Source organism: Haliaeetus albicilla, chromosome 3 (genome assembly GCF_947461875.1).
Source record: "Haliaeetus albicilla chromosome 3, bHalAlb1.1, whole genome shotgun sequence".
Lineage (NCBI taxonomy): Eukaryota > Metazoa > Chordata > Aves > Accipitriformes > Accipitridae > Haliaeetus > Haliaeetus albicilla.
This window is the reverse complement of record NC_091485.1, coordinates 48242519-48267227: the sequence shown is the minus strand read 5'-3', so window position 1 is coordinate 48267227 and position 24709 is coordinate 48242519. Positions and strand designations below refer to the sequence as shown.

At 38.9% G+C, this 24709-nt stretch overlaps 1 protein-coding gene across 1 annotated transcript in view; it reads left to right on the top strand.

The window, feature by feature from the left end:
• CNGB3 (cyclic nucleotide gated channel subunit beta 3) overlaps positions 1-24709 on the top strand; it is a 74747-nt gene that overhangs the window by 21279 nt on the left and 28759 nt on the right. The window contains exons 3-7 of the mRNA XM_069779619.1: positions 1099-1210; positions 19530-19684; positions 21139-21324; positions 21903-22111; positions 23979-24029. Coding sequence (XP_069635720.1) covers positions 1099-1210; positions 19530-19684; positions 21139-21324; positions 21903-22111; positions 23979-24029 — 713 coding nt within the window. The remainder of the gene's footprint in view (positions 1-1098; positions 1211-19529; positions 19685-21138; positions 21325-21902; positions 22112-23978; positions 24030-24709) is intronic.

Sequence of the window (24709 nt, the reverse complement as noted above, 5' to 3'; positions counted from 1 at the left end):
ATGCCATTTCAAGCAACCACCTTCCAGCTGAGCAGCTTAACAGTTTACCGGTGTAACTGCTTTTACCCCTCTGAAATGAATAACAACTCTCTAAATATGGAGATTAACTATCAGAAGACTAATCTTACACTATCTATCCAAAATACTCAAGGTCTGATTTTCTTTGAGCTATCCTGAATTTAAAATACAGCATACACAACAGGCTCCTGATTTATTTGCTATGATGTTTTGCTGCCAAGCTTTTTCCTGTATAATCATATTACTTAAAGTATTTATGAAGGCTGAGCTTGTTCCTCCTTTATGCAAAGTGTCAGACTGATGAGAGCTTTCAAATTATTTGTCATCATGAAAATTTAAAATAAAAATATAGGATTAATTGTAAAAATTAATCACATAAGGCCACTTAAATGGCAAGAGACTATACAATTTGCATAGTTTGTTTCAAACTCTACAAACTTCCCACTTAAACTGCTTTAAAAAAGCTACTTCTAACAAAAAAGAAGAAATAGACTAGCCAAAGTTCTACACACTCACATCCCTAATGATATATTTAAATCATAATTTACTCAGCAACAAACAGGACTGTCATGGCAGCTGAAGCAAAAAGAGGTTTAATGCAATTCAAATACTGGAGTATAAATAATGTCATTAGCATTTCTATGCATAAGCAAACAAGCTACACTTAATTTTTCTTCCTGTATTTCACAAGGCATTTCTGGAGAGATCTATCTATCTGTCCTCTACATATTTTTTTAAATAAGCACACACTAAAATTGTATCTTACTGCATGAGTTCGTGTTGCTTATAAATATATAAGAGCTCTGTATTGACCATTGTTGAGCTGGTTACAGATGCATCTAGTTTAAAAACCACAAATAAGTTACGTATTCTAAAAGGAACACTCACCATAAACATGTTCTGTAAAGCTGGCACTAAGATTGATTTAAGCAGGAAATTATTCAAAGATCAGGTCCCAGAATCAGTATCATGTAATGCTTGTCCACTGAAGAAATAATGGCAGCCAAGCTGTGATTCCTCCAAAAGTATTATCATAATTCTTTTAAAATTGATATTCAAAAATTAAAACCTTTTTTCTAGATGCAGTACCAGCAAAAGAACCTGAGCCTTCAAAAACTGAAAAATCAACTGAACCAGCTAAGGCAATTCAACAGGAACAACATCAGCTCAATGATGGGAAAGAAGATGCCAAGTCAGTAAATTCAATTAAAAAATTTGAAGCTTTTTTTCAGACATCCTGACTTAACATTTCTGTGTGCCATATTTCAGTTCATTAAATGTCCCTCCTGTCCTATAAGGATCTGAAGAGCTTTATTTGATTTCTAAGGCAACCATATATATGAGGTATTCATTTAGTATGTGCTTTTGATATTTTGTTGTGAACATCATCCTAAATTGCAGGAATGAGGAAAAGGATTTGCTCAACTACACTTATATACTAATTCTAACAATGCTGTTGCTCAGTTATTATTACTCTACCTTAGCAAAGAATAAGTTCCAGGATTCTGCCCTGAATAGCTGGAATGTTTGTCACATCATTCTGACTTAAAAGCTTTTTACCCTGCACATTCGTTGCTGAATTACACCATTAAATCAGTATTACTCTGCACAACCAGAGGATTAAGACTGTCTCTTCCTGAGAAGAGACAAATAAATTAAACAGTAATGTTCCTTCAGGGGAAAATCTAGGGTCATTCAACCTTTGGAAAAAGTTTAGGTGACTGTTTGTTTTGCTAAAATAGAAATAAATATGAAGTCCAGAAAACAATAGTCTTGGAATAGCCTACATTCATTACAGAAGCATAGATTCATAGAATCATAGAATTGTTTAGGTTGGAAGGAACGTTTAAAGGTCATGTAGTCCAACCCCCCTACAATGAGCTGGGACATCCTCAACTAGATCAGGTCGCTCAGAGCCCCGTCCAACCTGACCTTGAATGTTTCCAGGGATGGGGCATCTACCACCTCTCTGGGCAACCTGTTCCTGTGTTTCACCACCCTGATCGTAAAAAATGTCTTCCTTATATCCAGTCTAAATCTACCCTCTTTTAGTTTAAAACCATTACCCCTTGTTCTATCACTACAGGCTCTATTAAAAAGTCTGTCCCCATCTTCCTTATAGGCCCTCTTTAAGTATTGAAAGGCTGCAATAAGGTTTCCCCAGAGCCTTCTCTTCTCCAGCCTAAACAACCCCAATTCTCTCAACCTTTCCTCACAGGAGAGGTGTTCCATCCCTCTGATCATTTTTGCAGCCCTCCTCTCGACCCACTCCAACAGGTCCATGTCTTTCCTGTACTGAGGACTCCAGAGCTGGATGCAGGACTCCAGGTGGGGTGTCACCAGAGCAGAGTAGAGGGGCAGAATAACCTCGCTTGACCTGCTGGCCATGTTTCATTTTATGCAGCCCAGGATATGGTTGGCTTTCTGGGCTGTGGCTGCACTCAAACCCACTGTCTGTGTCACTGATTAAACAGCTATTAAACAGCTTCATAGAACAGCTCAGGTTGGAAGACTGCTCCAGAAGGAATGAGGTCCAAACTTCTTCTAAGAGCAGGACAAATTTAGAGGTTAGACCCAACTCCCAAATTAGATCAGGTTGCCTAGAACTTTGTTCAGTATAATTGTGAATGTGTATCTCCAAGAATGGAGTTTCCACAGTTTCTCTGGGCAATCTGCTCCATGGTTTGACTATGCTTATTATGAAAATTATTACCTTACATATAATTAAATTTTCCTTTGCTCTAACTTGCTTCCGTTGCTTCTCATCCTTTTGCTGTGCACCTCCAAGAACAGTCTGGGTCCACGTTCTCTAGAACCGCTCATTGGGTAGTGGAATACTGCAATTACCTCCATCTACTCAACTTTTCATCTCCAGTCTGAACAAACCTGGCTTTCTCAGCATCTCCTCATATATCCTGTTCTCTAGTCCCCAGTCATCTTAATAGCCCTCTGCTAGTGTTGCACCATGTGGGTAGTGCTTTCCAGGTACAGGGGAGACTACAGCTGGATACAGATGCAAACTCATAAATGTCACATGGAAGGAAATAACGGCTCCCCTTCAATCAGCTGGCTATGCTTTTTCTAAAGCATAGCATGTAGTTAGCCTTCATTGCTGAAAGAACTCATCATCGATTCATATGCAATTTTTTGTCCACCAGGACCCCCAGATCCTTTTATGCAAAGCTGTTTTCTAGTCAGTCAGCTCCAAGTCTTTACTCTTGCATGGGGTTATTCCATTCCAGGTATGCAAACTTGCATTTGCCTTTGCTAAGCTTCATGAAGTTCCTGCCTGTCTGTGCCTACAGCCTGGTGAGATCTCTTTGAGTGGAAATTAATGGATACATTCAGTACAGAACAGGATAGAAACTCCTCCTGCTTGCTTTTGCCTTCTATGATTTTGATTACACTGATGACACAAAGCTAAAGTCTTTACCTGACATAGAGTTATTTAATTTATAGAGAAGATTATCTGTTTCCTCTCCTTCACTAAGACAGACTTTGTACTGCAGTGACAAGGAATAATCAAGCAAAATACTACTGTATACGCCTCTATAAAATAATACATGCAATTAAAAATAACTCTGACTAGAATGACTGGAAATGTTATAAATAACTTGGTAATTTGAATGTGAATCAGTAGGTCAACAATGAAAACCTAGATAAAGCATCTCCTTTTTTGTCATTGTAGGATATATTATTAGATGCTTACAGTTCCACTGGTAAATCCCGTAACCATGGTTAACATGATTACAATATGCTTATGAAACAAAGGGGTATGTTGCTTATTAGTAGAAGACAAAATCCATCTGTTAAAAGGAAATTAAAAATCTTTATGTTAAACCTTCTCCTCTCAGAACCGTTCTGAGTCACTGTCATGTGTGCATCCGGATATATCTAGTCAGTCTAATTTGAGCAAGAGCTTCTAAAAATACAGTAAATCTTTGGTAAATTCTACTGTCAAAACAGTTACCTGCTAAATTCTGCAGCACAGCTTGGAAGGCATAGGGCTGGTGTCATTGCATTGGTATGAAACTAAACTAAACATCTATTATATGACTTTCAGAGGTGGAGGGAGAATAATTTTTAAAATGTGCCTTTGAGAGAATTTAATTCGTTGCCCCTGAAGATTCATGAGAGTCTATTCAGACACTATTCTTGATCAAGGTCACTACCTTATTGAGTCTATGAGTTCAAATTTACTCACTAGAATATTTTTAAGGAGATCAACTGCCTTTATCATGAGAGGAAAGCTAAGTAAATGTGTATGCATATGGAGAATTTGAGTCAAATAGATATATGTAGTCTACAAAAATAGCAGTAAATGAAATGTGTTCAGATCACTCTCCAGCACTGAGGCCAGCTAGAACAATACAAAATGCCTCCTGAAAGAAGTGTCAGTTGTGAACTATCTTTGCTCAATGCCAAATTCTGGGTATTCCCATACCTGGGAATTACTTGGAAAAGTGCCAGTTTGACTATTCAAAACCATATCAAGAACTGTTCATACAACTCAACAAGATAGTCAACTGAGAGTTCCATTGTCCGGTAGTTTCCCCTGTCACTGTTTAATCTACATGTAGATAATGTCCAAATGGAGATTAGTAACAAGCGGTATCCCTTGGGGGTCTGCATTGGGAGCAATACTATTTGATATCTTTATTATTTACATAGACAGTGAGATTGAGTGCACCCTCAGCAAGTTTGCAGACAACACCAACCTGAGTGGTACAGTTCATTCATTGGAGGGAAGGGATGCCATCCAGAGAGACCTTGAGGAGTGGACCCATATGAACCTCGTGAAGTTCAACAAGGCCAAGTGCAAGGTCCTGCACCTGGGTCAGGGCAATCACCAGTATCAACACAGGCTGGGTGATAAATGGATTGAGAGTAGCCCTGCAGAGAAGGACTTAGAGATACTGGTGAATGAAAAATTAGCTATGAGCTTGCAATGTGTGCTTGCAGCCCAGAAAGCCAACAGTATCCTGAGCTGCATAAAAAGAAGTGTGACCAACAGGTCAAGGGAGATGATTCTGCCCCTCTACTCCACTCTCATGAGACCCCACATGGTATAGTACCTCCAGCTCTGGGGTCCTCTGTACAACAAAGGCATGGACCTGTTAGAGCAGGTCCAGAGGAGGGGCACAAAAATGATCAGAGGGATGGAACACCTCTCCTATGAGGAAAGGCTGAGACAGTTGAGGTTGTCCAGTCTGGAGAAGAGAAGGCTCCAGGGAGACCTTATTGCAGCATTTCAATATATAAAAGGGGCTTATAAGAAAGATGGAGAGAGACTTTTTTCCAGGCCCTGTAGGGACAGGTCAAGGAGTAATGGTTTTAAACTAAAACTGAGTAGATTTAGATTAGATGTAAAGAACAAATTTTTTTGTGATGAGGGTGGTGAGACAATGCTTGCCCAGAGAAGTTGTGGGTGCCCCATCCCTGGAAGTGTTCAAGGCCAGGTTGGATGGGGCTTTGAGCAACTTGATCTAGTGGAAGATGTCCCTGCCCATGGCAGAGGGGTTGGACTAGATGATCTTTAAAGGTCCCTTCCAAACCAAACTATTCTATGATTCTATGATACTGTTAGGGAAAGAGCCATAATTTGGTTGGTTGAATGAATTCAAGGCTGGTGAAATGGTTGGCAGAATTTTCTTAACTGAAATCTCAGATTTCGTCCAGCTGTATTTCAGGGCAGTATCTGAGGGAAGGGGAGATGGGAGCCAAGAGTAACCCCAGCACAAGCAGTGTCCTTATCAACAAGGTGTAGTCCCACAGGGTCTGAACACAGCAAGCAGAGCAGGATCCTAGTAACAGGGTCCATCAACAAGCCAAAGTGATGAACCAGGTTTAGGGTCCATCCAGGGAGCCCAGTTAGGAGAAAAAAGACTGGGTCAGGGACAGGACTGGAGACAAGGCTACAAAATGGCTCCAAATTCCACCCAGGAGACAGCACCAGAGACAGAAATGGAGCTATAGACACCTAGGCATAGCTCAGGCAGTGATTAAGGCCTGAGCTTAAGTGGACATCCCAGGCCCATGGGCAGAGAGTGTGTGTGGAAGTCCCACTGGAGGCTGCTCAGGGCCATTAAGGCCTGTTGGTGTATTCAGGGTCCTGGTACTGTGCTTTGACTTACTTAGATAGACTATTTTTCTATACTATCCTCCAAGAGTGAAAGTTTAATAAAAAGTCACTTGATCTGCACAGTAAGAAATCACCAGTATGCCTGTAGACTGTGAGTGAGATACATAATAAGGTAAGGTTTGTGGATATATATCTGTTCACAATCCATATATATCCAGAGCACCTCAACTTTCATGGAAATTATGTTAACAGAAAAGGTTTCACCTTATCTTCTGTTACTGTGACTTTTAATTTTTTAAAATGCATCTGTGTAAGCCTCAGATACATAGAGTAAGGAAGAGGGAAGAAGGCAGTTGTCCCGTTTGAAACAGCACACTTTTCATTTGGATTAGACCTGTGCCTCTCCATGCAGAATTTCAGGGGGAGGTAATAAGCTTCCATGTAAGGACTTTAAATTTTAAAATCTTAGGTAATACTGTTTTATGAACAATTATACTAATGTAATTAACTTATCTGAAATCAGTAAGACCACTTATATGTATGACAGTTTGCAAGATTGTGCACCAGCTATGTCCTTCTTCAGTTCAGTTGCATTAGAGTAGCTTTTTACTCATGGTGCAGCCTGTATTATCTATTAATAGGAAAACAGGGTTTTTTAACTTCCTCTGAAATAACAAACCATCTTTTCTCTTGCTAAGTCAACAACAGCTTTGACAAAGACTGCATTTACTCCTGAAAATTCCCATAGAAACTGTCCAAAAGAAAAAAAAAAAATTTTTCTGGCTTTCCCTCTCAGCACTTCCTCATTTTTAAAATACAGCAGTACATGGCGATGGACATTAATAAACAGTAGAAAGACACAGCACTGGTCTCAGCCACCTGAACACTACATCTGAAAGAGGAGACACACAAGAATGGCTGATGTGCCAAGGTGCTGAATTGTGGCCAAGTGACTGAAACTTTTAATGTCTGTTTCCTAATGGCTTAGATAGGATTGCACACGAGTCAACCCTGTCTGCCAATATATTGTTTCTCCCCTCCATCTTTAATGATAATGTAACAGAACAGTAGGTAATTTCCATGAATAGCTATTTACTGAGCAATAATAATCTCTGGGAGGGAGGGCTAAGACTACACTGCCTCTTCACAGCAAGAAATGAGGGAACAAAACAACACTCAGGACCTAATTTGCACTCTAATAGAAGACAGCGGAGTCTTATTAACAAGGAACCAGCACAAAACATCATTGCGGCCTTAATAATATATCGAGATTGCTTTCTGTTGGGGAGGGTTCATAAAAACACATATGTGCATACACAATCCTGCACTTCTTTGAAATGCAGAGCAAGCATTTCACAGGAGATATGCGTAGCGCTTAAGCAAATATGGCACATTGCCAGGGAGCTGCAAGGACCAGCCCCTGCCTCAGGGACAGGGAGCTGGCAGCATGGTGGACAGGGCAGGGGCCTCCCCAGCCAGGGCCCAGGCCCGGCCCCAAGCAAGGCGAGCGGGGCAGGCCCAGAGGTAGCAGCCAAGGCCAGCCCAGAGCCCAGATCACCAGGCACGTCTGTGGTGACAAGGCAGATCCGGGGCCAAGCCAGGAAGGCAGTCAGCCCGTCAGTCAGTCAGTGCCCGGTGAGGGGAACCGGGGTCAGACCCAGCCCTGGGGCAGCCAGGCCAGGCTGGGCTGAGGGCAGGCGGGATGTCAGCCTGCGGGGGTGGGTGAGGATCGGTGGGGCCCACGGCCAGGCCCAGGCCCAGTCACACTTGCCGCTCAGTGGGAGCTGTAGTTGTGGGCCAAGCACTACAGCCGCCAATGAAAGCAAAGGTCTTCAGACCACCTTGCTCCACAAACAGAGAAATATAGCCATGTGTACTCAAGAGAAAATGACAACATGCTTCGTGAGGGTACTGTTTGGAACCCAAAATCTAACAAAAAAAAAAAAACACAAAGACATGACTTAGATGATCGCAAAGGTGACATAGGAGAGACCTTTGTATGACCCCACACTGAAGGCTGGGAACCAATAAGGAGCCTGTGGCATGTGGTAGCCGATGAAGAGGAGGACTGTATGAAGTGTTTTGGCATGTAAGAGTAGAGGGGAGACAGATGCCTAAGAAACAAGTAGTAGTCGATGCCTGGCATCAGGGGACAAGACAAAGAAGGTGCAGCAAGTCCTAGAAAAAGTAGAGTACGGAAGAATGGTAAACAAAGCACCTGAGAGCATAGATCAGAGAAAATGGAGGGATACAAAGAGCTTCTATGACCTTTTCTCTCCTCTGTGTCTTTTAAAAGCCTTTAAGCCTGGATAAGAGTGTTTCATCTTCCCAGATTACCAAAGTGATTACAATGTACTATTTATACTAAGGCAGTACTCTGAAACCCCAGTCAAGGATCATGAACCCTACTCTGCAAAATGCTGTGTAAAATGGCAATCCATATTTGTGGGCCACATATCCAAAGGTCCATGAAGAAAAAAATACAGTGGGTAACTGGGACTTTGAATGCTTTTGGATTTCACTTTAAGATCTTACACATTCTGGGCTATCTGATATGTCACCTTCAGAATCTAGGTATTATGAACAAAACATGTTCCTGTAAAATGCACTAAATAAATTTTAATAAAATACAAAAATTATACAAAATAAGTTTAACATTCTTACCCTGTAAACGTACTCTTCTGATTCTGCTTTTGCAGGAACCCAGTGTTCAACATTTTCAAAAAAAGGGAGCTCCAGTGTTGCAAACCACCATATGAGCACAGGTAGTTCAGGAAGACTGAGTTTTGTGCTCGTAGTTTGCCTTTTTCATAGCCACATCCTATTACCTAGTAGGCTATACCAGTCCTTCTCAGGCCCGTAAAGGAGATTTTTTCCTAATTTGGCTAATAGCAAAAAAAGATAACAAAACAAACAAAGATTAAGAGGCAATTTGCTATGTGGTGCATAGCCAGGTTAATAAAGAGAGCTCCTGCTGGTAACATGTTCTTAGTGAGTAATGCACTTCATTTAGCTCAATTACCTCGACCAAGAAAATTACTGTGCTTATTAGTGCTTGCCATCCACTAGTTGCAACACATCAATTCACCAAGCTGATGCATCTTAGAGAAACTATGTCCTATCACAAGAACAAAATCTCAGCTCCCTGGTGAAACAAAACCAGTATCAACCCTTTGCAGAGTCTCCAGAAATCCTTGATTACTGTAGGAACACCGGAGACCCAAAAAGATGACATTCATGGCACTAAATTCCAATCAACTTGAAATAAAGTAAAACAAGGCCAATCCTGGGCACTTCTGAAAAACCCTAGTTTAGACATAGTTACATGTATATTCTATGAAGAGACTAATACCTTTCCTTAGTTGTTTCCAGCTAACCACTGCAGTACTTGAAATTGTAAACAGATGGAACACATCCAGTACAGTTTGTAAGCCTGACTGAAAAGACATTAATATATTAAAAAATCAAAATACTTTTCTTAGCACTTATATTCCTTCTGCTTAGGTCTTCCTTTCAGAGCTTGTCACTTTTAGTGCTTGAATTTCTGCAATGGCTAAATTGAGAACCTGCAAATTAAATAGAAAGGTGATGGTGTGCTGCCTATACCAAAATGGATTAAACTTGCTGTAATCATTGCTGAGATGTATTTTCCTACAGCCTTTAAATTCTATCCATTCTGCAGGATGCAGTTACCCATGCTATTTAATGCCACTCACTCTGCACGACAATCAAGTAGGTAGCCTGAAGTTAAAAAGGTAGCGATTTCCTTGAAAACTAAATGAAGCAAGTAAAAAGACAGGAATGTCATTACACAGACTGAAATGCTGCTTTTTTTTTTTTCTTTCCTTGCATTATTTTAAATTATATATTCGTAATACTCATACATATTTATTTTTGACTGTCTAAATGAGAGAAATTCTTTTTTTAGTATATGTAAGAAAACAAGGGTATAGTTTGTCATACTTTGCCGCTGATTTATTTCTTTAATTAAAAGTATTTTGTGTAAATCCTCCATTGACCTAACATTTTTCAAAGTAGGAAGATACCTTTTTTTGTGATGGAAGAAATGATAATTTATTAAAAATGCTATCTCTGCTATTATCTGTTGAGTCAACTGTGGGGAAAAAAGCAAAGCAATGAGCATTGTGACAGGTAAACTAGTGTGTGTAGTATAAAATATTTGTATTTAAATTGCACTTATATTTCAATTACATTTACACCAAACATTTGCACATACATCAGGGTCTTTCTTGATAAATCTAACAGACATATAAATCTAAGACATGCTTATTGTCATTTAGTAAAGGAAAACTGATTATTACTTCATGACAAGTGTAAATATTCATGCTTATAATTAATCTTGTCCAACACTTCTTTTTAAAACACCGTGTCTCCACTTATTTACTCATTTTCCAAATATTAGCTATTTAAGATGAAAACATCCCATGTTGTGCAGCACAAGAGAGGAACAGAGGAAACAGTGACAGGCAGAGATATGAGGATCAGATGAGAAGTCAAAGGCGTCTGGCAGCCCAGTCTTATTTGGTGCCCTGGATGAATGATACTCAGGAGGAGATGCGTGATGATCTGTTGTCCGCAGGGAACATGCCAACTTTGTTGCTGAATTTGGAAAAGAATGTGGCAGGAGCCTACCTGTCTTTGATAGCGGTAATTGGAAGTCATCTCAGAGAAATGGGTTCTTTCTATCTCTCACCAAGTTTCTTTGTGATACTGGGAAAGCTACATGAAATGAGGTCCTACACAGGTGGCTGTATTTACCACTAATGAAGGTAGAGTTGCAACAAAGTTGGTTGTACCAAGCTAATTTTATATAATTAGCATCGGCAACAATAGTACATGGCATGAAGTTCAGTATATTGTGAAAGTCTGCCAGTGTTCCCAATAGTGGAGCAACTTTAGTTGCCACGCAAGCTGAATCTATGCCACCACTTCTTTTCCTTGTATTTTTACTCTTGCTAGTTGAATTAAAGCTTCCTGAAGCGTATATCAGCTAAAAGATTCTTATTCAGGTACTTACACCTCTGCACACTGAAAATTATAAAATTAACTAATATTCTTAGTCATCATACAATTATTACCCTTTTCCCAAATCTTTTTTCCTTTGCAAAAAAAAAACAGTTAGAACATGAAAACGTTTAAACAGCCAAAAAGTAAGATAAAAGAAAAGGGACTATAAATTTTATCCTGTGTTCACAGTGGATAGGACAAATTGTACCAAAAGAGATTTATGTTAAGAAAAATTCATACAATGAGGCTAGTGAAGCACTAGAATAAATTCTTTAGGAAGATGTATTGGGTTTGCGTGGCCAGGTTTTGGCAGCAGGGGGCTACAGGGGTGGCTTCTGTGAGAAGCTGCTAGAAGCTTCCCCTATGTCCGACAGAGCCAATGCCAGCCGTCTCCAAGACGGACCCACCGCTGGCCAAGGCCGAGCCCATCAGCAACAGTGGTAGTACCTTTGCAATAACATATTTAAAAAGGGAAAAAATACTGCACAACAGCAGCCAGGAGAGAAGAGTGAGAATATGTGAGAGACACAACCCTGCAGACCCCCAGGTCAGTGAAGAAGGAGGGGGAGGAGGTGCTCCAGGCACCAGAGCAGAGATTCCCCTGCAGAACATGGGGAAGACCACGGTGAGGCAGGCTGTCCCCCTGCAGCCCAGGGAGGTCCACGGTGGAGCAGATATCCACCTGCAGCCCATGGAGGACCCCATGCTGGAGCAGGTGGGTGCCCGAAGGCAGCTGTGACCCTGTGGGAAGCCCGCACTGGAGCAGGCTCCTGGCAGGACCTGCAGACCTGTGGAGAGAGGAGCCCACGCTGGAGCAGGTTTTCTGGCAGGACTTGTGACCCCATGGAAGAGACCCACACTGGAGCAGTGTGCTCCTGAAGGACTGCATGCCATGGAGGGCACCCATGCTGGAGCAGTTCATGAAGAACTGCAGCCCGTGGGAAGGACTCACATTGGAGAAGTTCATGGAGAACTGTCTCCCATGGGAGGGACCCCACACTGGAGCAGGGGAAGAGTGTGAGGAGTCCTCCCCATGAGGAGGAAGGAGCGGCAGAGACAACATGTGACAAACTGACCCCAACCCCCATTCCCCCTCCCCCTGCGCTGCTGAGGGGGAGGAGTTAGAGAATTTGGGAGTAAAGTTGAGCCCGGGAAGAAGGGAGGGGTGGGGGGAAGTTGTTTTTAAGATTTAGTTTTATTTCTCATTATCCTACTCTGATTTGATTGGTAATAAATGAAACTAATTTCCCTAAGTCGAGCCTGTTTTGCCCTGCCTGTCCCTATCTCGACCCACGAGCCTTCCATTATTTTTTCCCTCCCCTGCCCAGTTGAGGAGGGGGAGTGATAGAGCGGCTTTGTGGGCCATCACTAGACATATTTAAGAACAGGTTACACAAGAACCTGTCCGGAATAGCAATACAGGATGTCTCAAAGTTCTCTACAGTCCTATGCTTGTGTGATTTTTTAGGATCTGTATTAAAACATATGAGAAATGAAAGCATCTATTGAAAATTAAGTTTTTCAAGTTTGAGACATTTTATTGCAACTTTTTTTTTTTAAATTCACTTTGGGAAATATTATAGTGTTTTCATTTCAGCTTTTTATTTCCTGTGTATTAATAAAAACTGAAGAATAGAAAGTTTGAAGAAGGATTTGTGCTGTGCTCATGAATTCTGTACAGCACTGGATCATACTCTGATTAAGACTTTTCTTCTTTAGCCATAAATCATTATATGCTTATGTAAATAAGTTATGAGTTTGCATTTAAATGTGTTTGAATGTAGCAGATGCTATGTATATATATGATAAGAAATATCTTTAAAAATTCCTGATAAGAGCCAGATGCCCCAGACAGATTTAATCACTTAAAGATAAGAAAGCCCCAATGACACAACAGCACCAGATAAGGAAATGTGAGGCAAGACTGCCTCACTTATTATCATATGGTTCCTTCTCAGAATATTATACTTTTGTTCTAAAGCAATCAGTGTCAGAAATTATGCCGCCCTTATTTTTAACATCATAGTAAATATCCAGTGCAATTAAACAACTTTATATCACCAGTGACATTAAAGAGAGATGATTTTTCAAATTTAATTGATATTTTCAACATTCATACTACTTTATTTTGTATAGTTCATACTGCAAAATTACTAATTAAAATAAAATCTTATTCACATTTTAATCTGGTACCTCAGTGAGAGTTCCATGTGTTCAGCATTGAGACAGACTTCTCCTTAGAGAGTACTGTAAAGAAGATTAGAGGATTCGCAGCCTGTTGTGATTGAGTAACTAGGAGGATTGTCAAAGAAGCTGCTGTGACAAACCTTTGAACTAAACAGGAGGAATCTCATGCAGCCTAGATGATTAGATTTCAGTCTGCACTGCATCAAGAAGTTTGTTCTGAGTCCAATGCCAGTAGATAACTCTGAAAGATAGTGCCTTCCTTGAACATTGTTGCTTCTATATCCGTTTTGCTGTATGAATACAACATGAGATCTGGGAAATGGATGATGTCTGCATCTTACTTCAAGAACACTTGCTTAGCACCCAAACGAGCATAATTTCTGTACAAAGACTTTGAACTGAGGGAAAGTCACGAAATCCAACAGAAAGTTTTATTTACATGTCATCCACATGAAGCTTACTAATGCTTATGGCCTATTCTTGCTTCTATATATAATCAAAACCAACACATATATTATTATATCACTATGTTTAAATTACAGAAATATGTAAGAAAATAGTAGGACAAAAGTAACATCCATTTAAATTCAAATTGTACAGTGAAGAACAGTTCAGTCCCAAAATAGAATGAAAATAGAAATGTATTTTATTCTTTTTTATTGCAAAGACAACTTAATGTACTACTAGTATTTCAAAATATGCAGCAAATAGAGAAAGACATAACCTTCTGGATCACTAAAGATGGGTCTCTCTCAAATGTTTTCCCTCTTAAAAGAAGAGATGATGGGGCAGAGGAAGATACTTGTTTCCAGACTGCTAATGAAAATTAAAATTTAATTAAGAGCTTTTTGAAATTCCATGGAATCTAACTTGTCAACAGTTTGTTTCAAGACTGTAAGATGATATATTTATCTTAGAAACTCACTTTCTTAGCACTTGAACTGTTGAGATTTTTGGTAGTAGTGGACCTGGTGGTATCTGTACAAGTTAAGTCACTCATTCACTTTCCAAACCTTTATGTGTTTCAAGTTTGTTTGCTAAAAAGGATTTCCTGTCATGCTGCACACATTGTCTTACATTCTCAGGAACCACTGCCTGCAATAGTTTTCATGATCTTAGCTAAGATAGATAATCTTGAAGTCTGTCATGCTTGTTTCAACTGCTCCTCACTCACATTAGAAGGCTGTCTAGTATCCCGGACTTAAAAGGCTTAGAAACTTTCTTCAGACCTTTAACTCATATTACTTTGTGGCATTTCTATTCACATTTATTATTATTACAATACTCTTCCTCAGCTCAGATACTTGTTTCCCTACACAGTTCTCCACCAAAATTTGAATTTATACACAACAATCCTACTGCCTCTCAGTCTGTTTTGCTGCCCTTTTTAAAGCTATGTTCCCAGCAGGCTTGATCATTCTAAGAGGCTTTATACAGTTTCCTACATGAATTCACCTTTTGAGTATAGCTGGTCAGTACAATTCCCACCGTTGGCTTATATACCAATAGTAATTTTTCCTTCACTGGCAATATGTCAGATTCAGTCTATGATTATATTTGTACCAGTGTAGCCAGATTACAATATGGCTCATAGGCACCTTGCTGTTGACTAAAACACTTGGATATTTATCCTTTTGTCATCTGCAATTGATGATCCCACCATTTACAAAAGAAATTCTTACAATTTGTTTCTAAATGCATGTCTGCATTATGTAACTTTAGATTTGTTCTCGTTTCTATTACTCGGTTCAAATAATTCAATTTTTCCTGTGTAGGATCAGTCCTACTTTTCAATCTTCCAAATCCAATGTCCTATCAAACATCATTAGCACAATGCTACATTTTGTACCGACATCATTAAAGAAAATATTAAAGCTCACTCCTAAAACTCCATCAGCTTCCAGTGCAGGTAAAGGAGGATAGGCTCCTTTCACAGGCAATTCAGAGCAGAAACCAATCTTAGTCATTCTGAACCTCTCCTCAGAGAAGCCTTCTATTGACTATAAATGGAGCATAATCAGAATAGCTAAAGTTAGCTTTTCGGAATACCCCTGTTCCTGTACCAAGCAGATGACTAACGTATTTTTTTCTATTTCAGAGAAACATTAGGTTTCCTAGTCATTTAGGATGTGTGAGCTTAGACTTGGAACCGGGGACAGATAGAGGGTTCTGGTTTCTATAGCATTACCCACACTGGGATTGTCAGCACAAATTGAGAATGTGTTTTTGAATCAATCTTTCATGGTGCCTAGAACTACATTTTTTTATCTCGCTGAAATCTTTCTCAGCTATACCATCATGGTTTTTGCATGTTTGTATAGCTATGCATTGTCATATCCTTCTGAAAATTGGTTATTTGAATTAGAGAGTCTCCATAATTTATTCAAGACAACAAATTATTTTTTCAAGACACAGGTTGTAAATGTAATCATAAACCATAATGTCAGAGCTCAATAAAAGCATTAAAAGTTCTATTGCAAGATCAAGAATTTTATTTCCAGGAAGATAAGAGAAAGTTTCTTAAGTGCTGCAAAAAGAGGGGTTATAACTGAAATCAGCAAAAAGTGGTATGAATTTTTTTCAGGCAGCAGCATACATTTATGAAATACATTTTCTCAGCGGTCACCATGTAGATAGAACATGGAATTAAACTCAGGTACTTGGTGTTCATGGCCAAAAATCAAGAAAGAATTAAACTCTAGATTGCAACTTAGAAAAGGGTAAACTTGATTTATCCTGAAATGACCTATGGCATTTCTTGATCACTGTTTTGTTTGAACTCTTAAGACAGAAAACTTCCAAGCCACGGTACTTAAGAGATGTTACATACATTAGCACACTCAACACAGTATTTCCATGGCCTGTTCTTTCAAGGCCATTTTCTTCCACTATGCTATAGGTGTCTAAATCTTTTCTCTCAGCATGGGGAGAATTAAGGCACTGTAATTTTATTCACTGAACAAACAAGTATAAACCTATAAGTGAAAAAGATAAAACCTACAAATTTAAAACTGTCCTGGTTTCAGCTGGGACAGAGTTAAATGTCTTCCTAGTAGCTGGTACAGTGCTATGTTTTGAGTTCGGTATGCGAAGAATGTTGATAACACTGATGTTTTCAGTTGTTGCTCAGTAGTGTTTAGACTAAAGTCAAGGATTTTTCAGCTTCTCATGCCCAGCCAGCGAGAAAGCTGGAGGGGCACAAGAAGTTGGCACAGGACACAGCCAGGGCAGCTGACCCAAACTGGCCAACAGGGTATTCCATACCATGGGATGTCCCATCTACTTTAGGAAGTGGGAAGTGGGGGCGGGGGAATCGCCGCTCGGGGACTGGCTGTGTGTCAGTCGGCGGGTGGTGAGCAATTGCGCTGCGCATCATTTGTACATTCCGACCCTTTTATTATTACTGTTGTCATTTTATTAGTGTTATCATTATCATTATTAGTTTCTTCTTTTCTATTCTATTAAACCGTTCTTATCTCAACCCAGGAGTTTTACTTCTTTTCCCGATTTTCTCCCCCATCCCACTGAGTGGGGGGGAGTGAGTGAGCAGCTGCGTGGTGCTTAGTTGCTGGCTGGGGTTAAACCACGACAAAAACATAAGAAAACTACATTATTATTATAATTCTATTGTTACATATGTTGCTATTGTTAAACAAAGTATGTTTGAGGTAATAACAAAACTGTGTGCATAGTACATGAGTTGTGGTCCTAACTTTTTCATTTCCTAGGCCATGTGAAATTATTACTTCTGTAAGGAGTAAACATTTCTGCTCTGTAAAGGACTATATGGTGTAGTAAGTAATATAGACCTAGGTTTATTGTAACATATTGCAAAAAGGTCAGAGATAAATTTGCTTAAAGAATAACATATCAGCCTAGAGACAAATCCTAGCACCACCTAATGCGAGAGATGGAGTCAAGTTTATTAGAAGTGATTTAGTCGAGTTTGAATGGGCTTCATTAGCCAAGGCAATTTAAAGTGTGCCTCCACACAAAGCACACGTACAATACACATCTTCAAATTAGCAGTGTTCAACATGCAGCCTCTTCCATCTGCAGTAACCAGAGAAAATTTAAAGTAAGCATTTTGTTAGTAGAAATAATAGAGGAGGAAATAACACAAACCAAATGAGAAGTAGGGCAAGGAAAATCAATTTCTCATCAACTGTGGGGCAAATAACTTTAAACAAAGTCACATAGTTTCTGATCAGTACCAAATAACAACATGGTTCCTTTGGGCTAAATTGCAATGATAAAGGACCAAACTCATGGCAGAGGAGACTTTAACTTTTATTGGAAAGGCTGTGAAATAACAAGAAAATCCCACACAATTTATAGCTTATCCCTAGAAAGCAGATAGAAGGGGCCTTTGGCATGACACTTGTGTTAAGTGTATTTTACTATAAGATAGCTAATGCCCTGAGCAAATACAGCAACAGCAAAGACTAAGAAATTCTTTGCATAGAAGCTGAAAAACTAGTTGTGACATGTTAGCTCAAAATAAGAAAGGATTTCATTACACTGAAGATAGCCTGAGCAAAGGGAATATGTGACACAAAAGGAACTGTGATGAGATTACAATGTATATGAGAACTGCCTGATAAATCTCCTGTCTGGGAAGTTTTAAAAAATAGACACTACAGAAGACTTAAATTAGAGGAATGATAAGCACGTACTTCCAGATTTCTTCTTCTTCTGCCTTTAACAGCTTCCCTCCATTTTATCCGATAGTTTAACAGCTTCCCTCCATTTTATCCAATAGTTTATTGCTGAAGGATTTTCACATCCTTAAATTATACTTCCTTGGGCATCATGATATGTGTTGTGCCTCCAGAAAAGCATGCTTCTCAAAAAGCTACACACATCCCACTCTGACCCTCTCCTTTTTTAGTTATAGCTCCTGTTAGGAACTTCAATGTAGGTTTAGGTCTTGAGGAGACATGGTGTTTATTCAAAGATCAGTTTGCAATGTTTTTCGTTTCTTGCCTACCCAAGGTGCTGTCATACCACTTTCCCTCTACTCACCTTTGGGAAGGTGTTCTCAAGAATCTGGAAATTTGGGGCATGCTTCACTCTTGGTCTGCCTCTTCTCTTACTGTAACATCCACATCCCCATGGTATTTGGGACAGAGCTGAAAAACTGTTAAGAAAGAAAGAACAATTCTCTGCTGTACTCCCTGTACTGGGCATAGCTGGCAGGGTTTTGGTACAGGGGTGGCAGTTGTGACATGTGTGGGAGGAAGCCTTGAGCTGCCTTGTGCTGGTCACAGCCATTTCCAGCCAGTTCTGACACCAGTGCGTGACACCAGCTGAGAAGTGTTGAGTCTAGGATACAGAAGTACAAATGCATGGCCCAGCTGCCAGCTGGGTGGCACTCCAAAACAGCCCTAGTTTGCATAATCAGACAGTAGCATGTAATTGAGGATGAAATTTCAAGTATGAATAAGCCCAAAAGAGTTGATCAAGAATCACTCTCACCTAGATTTTCTAATTGACTGTGCAGCATGCATAGATCCTATTAAAAACATTAGTTTCAGTCCAGAATGTGAGTTTGCAGGTATTTGAAAATCAGTGGTCCTCAGGTTTGAGGAAATGCTGTGAGTGCTTAGTGGAAACCGAAGAAACTTCAGCAAGAACACCAGTGTTTTGTTTCCACTTACTAAAACAGATGCACTTTTTACCTCATGTTAGCTAAGACCCTTGACAAAACCCAGATGAAATAAACTTTCCGTGTTAGGAAGCATAAAGTAAGCATAGTCTCTCCTCCCCCACCTGCACATCACTCTCTAACTCGGTTATGTCCTGTCATCATTAGGATATTACAGTATAATAACGAGCACATTTTTATGCACAGATGGGAAGAGCGTGCCTTGTATATTAGCAAATACGCGGGATAAGCTCTAGGCCTTACATAGCCACAGTAGAACTTGGTGAAAAGCAGTAGTGAGAAGTCATTAGTTCAGTGGGCTATGCAGAGCACAGGGTACCCTGACCTCCTCTGCCTGAAATGTCGTGTAGACTGCTGCTGGCATACGCAGGAAGCAAGAACAGTTAACTTAGATGTCCACCTACCATGAATTAAGTGATGTGAATAAGCACTGTGGCCAATAAAGGTCTAATCTTAATGTCTGACTTCTCCTCAGAAGTAGATTTAGCACTGTTTCTTTCCACTGCTTTCCAGTACATTAAGCTTTTTCCCTTTTGTTTTAATTAGCATACAGAAGCCAACACCTTCAGGTTTCCAAACAAATGAGTATGCTGATGCCCAGCTTCAGGAGATTGTCAGAAAAATGCGGGAAAGGACAACAGTATACAAGGAAAAGCTGAAAGACCCAGTGCTGTCCTCCCCTGAAGGCAGTCCTACAGCTTGTAAGTGACTCAAGAAATAGCTGTGCATTTTTTGAGTTTAAAGATGAAAACTATTTTGTGGGAACAGAAAATACTGTGATAAAATTTTCAAGTAAGTATAGCATGTTTACCCACTGAAATGGATCAGTTTGTGCCCACTGAAGTCAATTTATCCATATTAGCTAAACAAGCCAGGTCCTTAGGTATGAGCTACCTTTGAACCCCATCACTGAAGAACTGGGGAAAAAAAACTTGGGTAATGTCTAGAATCATCCCTGTCAAGCAGTTTTCTATATTTTAAAATAACTCCCAGATATGTTTATTCATGGGAATGAATCTGAAACATATGAAGAAACATAAGTATCTTATGAGTAGACATTAGTCTCTCTGAGATTAGCTCTGCTGTGTAAAAGTAAATAAAATTTTAGCCATGGCAGCAATCTTCCAGACACACTGAGGACTCAAAGTACATGCCTTGAATAGAGCAAACTCATCTGAAATTAATTAAATATTGACTTTTGTCAAAATATGAAACATAAAAAAATATGATGTTTTTCCTCTTCAGAAGAAAGTTTTACTTTTTTTTTCCTTTTCCCAAAGAATTGAGTGTGGTGATTGTATATTCTGACATTTTTTAGAAGCTGTTTATTACTTACCTGTTTTTTAATAGGCTGCAAAAAATAGTGCCTGAAGTATCATAAACTATCCCAGCTGATAAAGGAATTCCTTTTTTAAAAAAATTATTTCTTTGGTCTTTTACCTCTTTTGCTCTCTTGGTAGAACTTACAGTCATTTATTTCCTAAATCATTATAGATCCAGTTTGCCAGTTTACTGCTAAGACTGTGTATCCTTCTCAGAGGTAAAGCCACCAGAATTAATGGGACAAATGTATGGACAAAATTATCCAGCCCAAAGATGGAAGAACTGGACTCAAAGGAGTGCCACAAGACTTTTGTAAGCCTAGAAATATACAAAACTGTAGGCTTCCCATTAGTTTCACCTGCTGCATCTTGCGTATGAGATCTCAGGAGAGGGGAGAGATCAGCCCATGGCACAGTCATCTTTTCTTATCTCCATCCTAACTGCATGCTTTATTTGCAACAGTCATGTAAAGAGAAATGCCCAGTTGTATTAATGAATGTTAAATTATGAATTACCTTATTTCTTGTCAGTCTTTTACAGCATTAGTTGTGAGCACTGTCCAAGGAAATACAGTAATATATATATCGCACTCCGTAACATAAAGTGTCCTGTTCTTGAGAGCAGATGTACATGATTATCAGTGGTGACTTTATTCTCCAATCTGTTTTCCAATGCATTCCGTATTATAATGAATTGTAGCTTTAGTCACTGCCAAGTGTTTTTAGAAGAGTTTTTAGCATGATAAGGCTCTTGTACGTGCTAAACCAGGGTGTAGTAATTGAGCCATTACAAAGATATCACTGTTTGTGGCATTCTACGCTGCATCTTCTAGCACCATCAAAGAAGAAGCATCCACCCCCACCAAAAGAAGAAAAAAAAGAAGAAAAGAAAGAGGATGCAGAATCAAAGCCAGAGGAGGATCATTACTGCGATATGCTGTGCTGCAAATTCAAAAAACCTCCACTGAAAAAATACATGGAGCATCTGCAGCTACCAGACAGCATAGACTCATACACAGGTAAATTAAAAGCTATGCAATAGAATGAGGTAAAGGCATACTGAAGTGACCTATGATTACATAGTACCTATAAGCCACCATAAGATCCACACTCCAGTTTGCAACTCAGAGGGACACACAGACCCTGCCCCAAAGAACATTTATTCCAAACAGGGAAAAGACAGGAAAAGTGACAACAGTTGTACAGATGGTATGCACAAAGCTGGTATGCAAACCAACCACAATTAAAAACCCAAGTCTTCTGATTCTTGATCTAGAATTTGTCCTATTCAATAGGGCCAAATAATTCTTTTGTCAGTTATAACACACACCAGCAGCATGCAATATGTATTGAGTTTCTCCAGATACATTAAATTCTATATGCTCTCATAAACTCATCTTTTTTCCCTTTTGCAAATTCTTTTTGTGACTCCTAGTTCCAGCCTATATCACTTTATCAGCCTGTGCTGTTGAAAAAGGGAGAATGGTAGGTTGCTCTGGGAAGAAACGTTCCCAGAGACTACAGTAGAAATGTGTCTAAAAGAATCAGAAAAGATTCTAAGTTCATGTCTGTAAATTCAATGTTTTTTTTCTTTCAGATCACCGTTACGTAGCATGGCTCATGCTTGTGACAGTCGCGTATAATTGGAATTGCTGGTTTATTCCCCTTCGCTTTGTGTTCCCATATCAAACCCCAAGTAATACAATATATTGGTTTACCATGGACATCCTTTGTGATATCTGCTACCTGTGTGACTTACTGATTTTCCAGCCCCGAGTGCAATTTTTAAGAGGTGGAGACATAATAGTAAGTATTGGAAGTGGGATTTCCACAGGTAGTAGTTGTGTGTTAAAGTACTTTATAGAAATTCCCTCTAATCTGACACATTTTTTCCTGCTATGTCAAATATATGTAACTTTTTTATTTATCAGAGGATACCTATGTTCTTCACTGGCCTTCCATTATCCTATTTGGGAAGAAGGAAACATATCCATTGTCTACATTCTTAAAAAAAAAGAAAAAACATATTTGAAAGTAACAGATGAGAGCAGTCGGAACAGACATAAAGCTCTTTCTTGCCAGGACTGAACTGGTGCAGCTTCACTGGAATCAGTGATTATATGACTATGTACTCATACATGTATGCAGGTGTATGATTGTGTGAAACTTTCAGCTTTCTGTTCACCTTGTGCAAGAATCATAGTTGAAGACAGTGCATATTCTTCTAGGGCTGGACAGGATATGTGTGTTTTGTTACAGATTGTGAGATTGGGGGGGGGCAAAATCAGAGCAAATCCCTGTAATTTAGGGATGCTTTAAAAAGAATTTATTTGAGAGATTTTATTTTGGGAAAATAGGTACATTCAATTCTGCTTCTTGCTACTATTTTTGTGTTACCTTTTTATAGAAAAATGTAAAATAAAACTCTATGAAAGCATCTGAAAAAAGGTAAAAGTTTGCCCTTAACATATCTAAAGGGCATCTAGAACATTTACTTTTCTTTAAAATCTTCCCTGCTTTTGATTCTGTAACTTCTTATAGAAGAAAGCCTAATGAGGAAAAAAATGAGTTTAGGTAGCTTCCGTGACACTACTGTGCCCAACAGACAGAAAATTCAAAATTATATGTCTTCGAATGCAATTTGGAACTAGCTTTAGTTCAGTGCTTTTACATAAAATTTTACACATTGTGCATACAAGATAATACTGATACCTTTACAGAGGAATCTCAGATAAAACTGTGCAAATATAGTTTAGATAGACATTAAATGCAGTGCAGTATAATGTATTTTTCCATGCCAAGACATTCAGTAACTGGCAATCTTACCTAAATCCTACAAAACTCATGTTTTATGAACAAGGTTAAAACTCTAACGTAGGAAGCTTACCTTGTATTTCCCTTGAAGCTGTTTGTACAATTCATAGATTTTAGTCCATGAAGAGATCATCTACTGCCTGATCTCCTGCATTTAGTTTAATATTTAAATGGATAATAGTGAAAAGTTGGCTGGAAATATCCTTAAGATTTTAAAGCTATTTTTAAAGTGTCCCTGGTATAAATACAGAAAGTATAGTAACAGACATTTCTTTAGATACTTGTGATTACCCTTTCCTATTAAGGTATTAGCATCAGTTCTCATGGAGAGCAATTTAAAAATAAACAGCTAATCATTACTAATCAATGTAATGTTGATTATTATAATGCTAATAATGCTAGCATGTTAATACTAGCTTTCAAAGAGCTAATTTTATACAGCACCATCAGAAATGTTCTTTGCATTTTTCTTGGAACCACTGAAGTCAAATGGAGTTTTTGTCCCTGAAATTGAAGGGGTTGGGGTCAAGCACCAACTGGTACAGATGTCTTGAGAAGGAAGATTTGTGGGAAAAATGTAATGTACTTTGCTAGACCAACAGCCAGACTTGGAAAAAATCGGACAAACCTCAAACTTGATTTTTTCAGGTAGGTCTAATAAAATGTGGTCTAATGTAAACTGGTCTAATAAAAGTACTTCTTCTTCCTACAGATCTTTCTCCATTCATATTCTTAGACCATCATTAATATAACTTTCATCATCCCTACTATCAGAAGTGAATTATTATTGAGTAGCAGAAGCTTACTCTTGACATTCTGTTCTTGACTATGCCTTTTTCTCCTTTTGTTATCACTGTAGTCAGACAGAGTGGAAATGAAGAAATTCTACCACAGCTCTATGAAGTTTCGGGTAAGCAGACCCTATGTTACTGTCTGGCTGTAGGATTTCACAGAATTTTTTTCATTCAGTGAAAGTCACTCTTGGTTTAAGAACATCACCAGAAAGCATTGGCTTGATGGCATGTCAGTGCGCACCAGCTGAAGACTGCCATCTTCATAAACAGTGTTTAATTGTAAAACAGAATAATTATAAATGCCATTATAAATATTAATACTGAATAATAATAAATTAATAAAATTGAATTAATACAATTCTCTGTTTTGATTTATTTGTGTGAGGTCATCCCTGCACACACTGCAAGACAATAGCATGGTTTGCCAGAGATTCATTAAACAAAAAGTCTTTAAGTTAGATGATAATCCTATTCGGTGAACTCTTATGAAATACCTCATGGTACTGAATAGGTCATCACTCACACAAGTAAACAAAAAATTAGATTTTTGATGCTCCTTGCACTTTGTAAAAACAAAGATGCATTTGATTTAGCAAAATTGGTCATTTTGTTCCTAAATATTGTTTTTGCCAACAGAGGATAGGTAGTCTATTGAATTTCTGATACACATACACTTCTGTGACATTGAGCCCACATCTCTGAAATGTCACTTATTGCCCCCTCCTCTTCTGTAAATACTTTTGCACCTGCCTTGTTTTAGAGTTAAATTTGTGTCAGTGACTGTGGTATTACTACT